Below are 6,423 nucleotides of genomic sequence, written 5' to 3'. Positions count from 1 at the left end.
GAAAAGATGCTCCATGTCATCTGTCACTAGGGAAGTGCAAAATAAAACAGCAAGATGTCACTACACACCTATTGGAATGGCCCAAATCCAAACCCTGGCAACATTAAATGCTGACAGGGCATTTAATGTGGCCCAACAGAAATTCTCATTCACTGCTGGTGGAAATGCACAATGGTACAGCCACTTTGGGAGACAATATGGTGGTTTCTTACACAACTAAACATACTCTTACTATACCACACAGAAGTTGTGTTCCTTGGTGTTTACCCAAATGAGATGAAATTTATATCCACACAAAAACCTGCACACAGATGTTTACCTCATCTTTATTCACCATTACCAAAACCTGGAAGCAACTAAGATGTCCTTCACTAGACAAATTGATAAAGTGTAATATGACCAGTTAGTGGAATATTTATTCAGTGCTAGAAAGAAATGACCTATCAAGCCATGAAAAGATGTGGAGAAAACTTAAATGCAAATTACTAAATGAAAGAAGCCAGTCTGAAAAGACAATGTACTGTATGATTCTGACTTGCTAGAAAAGACTAAATTATAGACAATGAAAGATTCAGTAGTGTCCTGGCTGGTGTGGCTCAGTGGAATGAGCACCAGACTACTAAACAAAGGGTCATTGGTTCAATTTTCAGTCAGGACACATGCCTGGGTTGTGGACCAGATCCCCATTAGGGAGCGAGTGACAGGTAACCATACACTGACATTTCTCTCTCTCTCTCCCTCCCTTCCCTTCTCTCTAAAAAAAAGTAACTAAAATTTTTTTAAAAAGAAAGGATCAGGGGTTACCAGGGGACAGAGAAGAGGGAAAGATGAATAGGTAAAAAACAGTATTTTTACAGCAGTGAAAGTATTTTGTATTATAATATACTATAATGATGGATATATGCAATCGTACATTTGTCCACCGCCATAGAATGTAAAAGACCAAGAGTGAACCACAACGTAAACTATGGACTTCAGATGATAATGTGGGACCATTTATCGTAACACATTCACCGCTCTAGTTCATGATGTCCGTAGTTGCCAGGAGACTATGCATGTGTGGAGGCAGGCAGTTTACGGGAAATCTCTGTCCTTTGGAACCTAAAAGTGCTCTAAAAATAAAGTTTGTTTTTTTTTTAAGTATGTGGAAACCCTGGAGAAAAAGGAACCATAAATCTAGAGACACTGCCCCACTACACTCTGAGAGTAATCAGAACCCTGAAAATCCCTAGTTTAATAGTCTTGGTAGTATTATGAGAGTGCAATACATAGAGGCAAACACGAGGAGGAAGGTGGGGAGGTACTGCTTCTGCAGATCCAAATAGAAAGTTCATAGGGAAGAGCTTTGATTAATGTGATTTGATTTACAAATCTACATCCTGACTTAATCGGGACAATGGGCTACCGAGAAAGGCTGAACCGAATTCACCCAGCAGGGTAATCCAGTGGACACAATAGAGACATGCCCTGGCTGAAATCCTGATGCACCCATAGGTGCTGCTATATAACCACGGTTGGACTCCACCAAAGAAGTACCTCCCTGCTTCCCACTACCTTGACCAATCGCTACATCCCCTGGGCCTCCCCTCCGCATCAAGTTACTGAAAGAGCACTTCCACAGCTCAGCCTGGCTGCTATGGCCGACTCACAATACCATCATTTGGGCCACACCACAACAGTTGTTAAATATTTCAAATGGGGGGCTTCCGGGTTGAGGTATCAGAATACTTTTAAGTACCAGCATACCAGGGCCCCAAGCTCTGAGACAATAAATTCTCTTTTTTCAAGACCTTGCCCTATGAATCTCTTCATCTGGCTGTTGCACTGCTATTAATAAGGGGTTTCGGTTATGTAAAGAAAATACCTGGCTGGTGTAGCTCAGTGGATTGAGTGCAGGCCTGCGAACCAGACAATGGCGGTTTGATTCCCAGTCAGGGCACATGCCTGGGTTGCAGGCCAGTTCCCCACAGGGGCCAGTTCCCAGCAGGGGATGCACGAGAAGCAACCATACATTGATATTTCTCTTTCTCTCTCCTTTCCTTCCCCTCTAAAGATAAATAAATAAATATTTTAAAAAAATAATAATGGCTAAAAATTCCATTGGTTCACTGTTAACCAGAGAGCATTGTAGAGTCATTGGAAAGATACAGCCAACTTATAAACCCACAACTAGTTTTGTATGAATTACGAAAAATCCTGTGATTTCATCTATGTGATGTCAGATTAGAATTGTTGAATAAGAAGAAAATGTGGTCTTTCTGGAGATTGAGGAAGTTGCAAAAAGCACACAAAAAAATGGTCTTGGTGTTAAGACCCAAGATTTTGTTCCTAAGACTGTTTGGTGTTGACCACAGAACCTACTTGTCCTGAGGGCTTCATGTTTAAGGGGGTGTCCTGCAAGGATGGAGAGAGGTGGGTTTGGATGCTTTTACTTCTGTCAATAGCTGAATGCAGAACAGCCAGATGGAAGAGATGCACAGGGCATGACACGGGAGAGGGGTGTGGCATGACCATGCCCTCTCCTGGCGCACCACTCTCCCAGGACCTGTGCATGTTCACCTACCCAGAAGCTCTCGGAATTGAATGAAACTTTCTATGTTAGATGTCATTTAAGAGTATATCTGATGTCCATGTGGTCATCATTTAAAAATGTTTCATTGTTATTTCCAGTCAGAAAGGCATCCACTGCCTTATTTCACCGCTTCAGGAGTAGAATGTTTATATTTTCTTCTAGATGTTTCTTAACTTTTTAAATAGAGAATTGCTTTTTAGTTTTAGTGAAACTTGTTTCCTAAGATGCTAGTAATTAAAATGTAAATACGGTGACTTTGCATAATTACAATCAGGGCAGAGATTACTAGCACAAAGGTGACTTGTTTCCTGATATGTAGGCCCATGAAACAGTTAACCTTTACTGTCTCAACATAACTTTGTTTATAAAGATATCGTTGATTCAGCTATTAAGGAAAGAAAGGGAAACTAAGAGAAAATTTTGCTACTCACTTTGGTGTGCCTTACAGCAAATGTTGAAATTGTTGGATCCTAAGATCCTTAAGAATTTCTAGCTCTGTCATTTGCCTCTGTTACTTTTCTTCATAAATCTATACAATTACATGAATAAATATTTCATTTTCCAAAGAAAAATATTTTAACAGGGGCCAGCTTCATGAGCATGCAAACTCTGCAGTTGAAAAAGCCCTGTGCTTCTACCCAAAGCAATCTATAGAGTCAACCCAATTCCTATCAAAATTCTAATGATGGGACACCGATGCAAGATGGCAGTCACCACAGGCTTCAGGGTAAAAGTTCTTTGCAATTTTCAACTGTTGGAAGAACCCGAAGAAGGTCAGAAAGGAGTAGGAGATGGCATGGTCAGCTGGGGTCCAGAAGATGATGATGTGACACTTACCAGATTGACAGGGATGATAATTGAGCCTCTAAGAACAATTTATGAAAACCAAATATACAGCCTGAGGACTTCTGGCCAAGATGGAGGCATAGGCATACACTGTGCCTCTTCACACAACTAAAATAAGGACAACAACAAATTAAAAAACAAAAAACAACCAGAACTGCCAGAAAATCAAACTGTATGAAAGTCTGACAGCCAAGGAGTTAAAGAGGAAACAGTCATCCAGACCAGTAGGAGGGGCGGAGATGGACATCTGGGCAGAGAGAACTTGAGGTGAAGCAGCAGCTTGTGGACCAGGGTGGGCAAGGCGGTGGCTGGCAGACTGGGCAGTTCCACATCGGCATGCAGAAAAACTGGGGGGAACAATTGGGGAGCGAGACAGACCATGCAACCCAGGGTTCCAATGCTGGGAAATAAAGCCTCAAACCTCTGTCTGAAAAACCTGAGGGTTGCGGTGGCAGGAGAAACCCCTAGCCTCATAGGAGGGTTTGTTGGAGAGGCCCACAGGGTCCTACAACATGCACAAACACACCCACCCTGGAATCAGCACCAGAAGGGCCCAATTTGCTTGTGGGTAGCAGGGGGGAAGTGATTAAAAACTAGCAGAGAGCAGAGGAAGTATCATTGTTCCCTCCCAAACACCTCCCCTACAGACACAGTCACAAGGCAGTGACATGGGTTACCCTGCCCTGGTGAACACAAGGTTCCACCCCTTACTATGTAACATGTATACTGAAACAAAAAAACATGGCCCAAATGAAAGAGCAGATCAAAGCTCCAGAAAAAACACAACTAAGCGATGAAGAGATAGCCAACCTATCAGACACACAGTCAGAGCACTGGTAATCAGGATGCTCACAGAATTGGTTGAATGTGGTCACAAATTAGAGGAAAAAATGAAGGCTATCCCAAGTGAAATAGAGGAAAATGTACATGGAATCAACAGTGACAGGAAAGAAACCAGGACTCAAATCAACAATCTGAACAAGAAAGAAGAAATAAACAGCCAACCAGAACAGAATGAAGAAACAAGAATTCAAAAAAATGAGGAGAGGCTTAGGAACTTCCAGGACATCTTTAAATGTTCCAACATCTGAATCATAGGGGTGCCAGAAGGAGAACAGGAAGAGCAAGAAATTGAAAACTTATTGGAAAAATTAATGAAGGAGAATTTCCCCAATCTGGCAAAGGAAATAGACTTCCAGAAAGTCTAGGAAGCTCAGAGTCCCAGAGAAGTTGGACCCAAGGAGGAACACACCAAGGCACATCATAATCACATTACCCAATATTAAAGAGAAGGAGAGAATCTTAACAGCAGCAAGAGAAAAGGAGAGAGTTACCTACAAAGGAGTTCCCATAAGACTCGGCTGATTTCTCAGAAGAAATCTTGCAGGCAAAAAGGGGCTGGAAAGAAGTCTTCAAAGTTATAAAAGGCAAGGACCTACATCCAAGATTTCTCTATCCAGCAGAGCTATCATTTAGAATGGAAGGGCAGATAAAGTGCTTCCCAGATAAGGTCAAGTTAAAGGAGTTCATTATCACCAAGTCCTTACTATATGAAATGTTAAAGGGACTTGTCTAAGAAAAAACAAAAGATCAAAAATATGAACAGTAAAATGACAACAAACTCACAATTATCAAAAACTGAACCTAAAAAAAAAAACCAGAAACAAAAATGAACTAAGCAAACAACTAGAACGAGAACAGAATCACAGAAATGGAGATCACATGGAGAGTTATCAGCGGGGTGAGTGGGAGGGGGAAAGAGAGGGAAAAGGTACAGGGAATAAGAAGCATAAATGGTAGGCAGAAAATAGACAGGGGGAGGTTAAGAATAGTGTCGGAAATGTAGAAGCTAAATAACTTATATGTTTGACCCATGGGCATGAACTAAAGTGGGGGAAGTGGGTGGGAAGAGGTGTGCAGGGAGGAGGGGAATAAAGGGGGAGAAATAGACAATTGTAATAGCATAAGCAATAAAATATATTTTAAAAACCAAATATACAGCCTTAAAATAGAACGTGCACCTAAATACCCAGAAACACCCCCTTTCGAAGATCTGTAACAAAATATTAATGTGAATGGAGCTAATAGTTCTAGTGGAGTGGTGGACCCAAGAGTCATATCAGTGCTAGCAAAATGGAAGGGTTCAGATAGGATCAAAGTTGTCCTGCAGGAGCTGAAGCACCTAACGATGTCTAAAAAAAATATGAAACTCCTTCAACCACCTGAAGGACACTGTTACAGCAATTAATCAAAAGAAAAGCCACAGGCCCACCCCTTGCCCCATTTGCTGTGAGCAGTCCTCATTTTCCACAGTAGTAAATTTTCTAGATACATCTTGTAGACCTCAAAGTACTGGGAAGGATGCTCCCATTCAAAGGCAATTTATCTTAAGATACTGTAAATGATACTAATTTTGTCCATTTGAAATATATAAGTTATGCTATAACAAAAAAAACATTCTAATGATATGTTTCACAGAACTAGGACAAATATTTCAAAAATTTATGTGGAACCACGAAAGGCCCTGAATAGCAACTACAATCTTTTTTTTTTTTTAGTTGCTCTAGAAACAGGCATGAGTTTTTTTTAATTTAGATCTATTTAATTATTGTTCAAGTACAGTTTTCTGTCTTATATTCCTAACCCTGCCCACCCCACCCCCAGTGCCCCCCAACTCCCTCCCATTCCCCCCCACCTTAGTTATTGTCCATGTGTCCTTTATACTTGTTCCTGTGAATCCTTCCCCTTTTCCCCTGTGATTCTCTCCCCACTTCCCTCTGGACCCTGTCAGCCTGTTCTGTATTTCAGTGTCTTTGTTCATATTTTGCTTGCTTGTTTGTTTTGTTGTTTAGGTTTCTGTTAAAGGTGAGATGATATGGTATTTGTCTTTCACTGCCTGGCTTATTTCACTCAGCATAATGCTTTCCAGTTCCATCCATGCTGAGCAACCGCAATCTTGAGAAAGAAGAACAAAATTAGAGGAATCACACTACCTGATATCAAAC

General features: G+C 41.1%; 1 protein-coding gene across 1 annotated transcript; it reads left to right on the top strand.

Moving 5' to 3' along the window:
* The first annotated feature begins 3,275 nt into the window (after positions 1-3,275).
* LOC118995661 (ubiquitin-conjugating enzyme E2 variant 1-like) lies at positions 3,276-5,666 on the top strand. The gene is made up of 2 exons (XM_037058774.1): positions 3,276-3,442; positions 5,519-5,666. Exons 1-2 carry the CDS (start codon positions 3,276-3,278, stop codon positions 5,664-5,666), a joined length of 315 nt encoding a protein of 104 aa, XP_036914669.1.
* The last annotated feature ends 757 nt before the right edge of the window (positions 5,667-6,423 follow it).

The sequence above is a fragment of the Sturnira hondurensis genome, unplaced genomic scaffold (assembly GCF_014824575.4).
Source record: "Sturnira hondurensis isolate 20B ecotype Veracruz unplaced genomic scaffold, ASM1482457v3 Scaffold0010173, whole genome shotgun sequence".
NCBI classification, from domain to species: Eukaryota; Metazoa; Chordata; class Mammalia; order Chiroptera; family Phyllostomidae; genus Sturnira; species Sturnira hondurensis.
The sequence above is the reverse complement of the archived record's forward strand: the minus strand, read 5'-3'. Positions and strand labels throughout refer to the sequence as shown.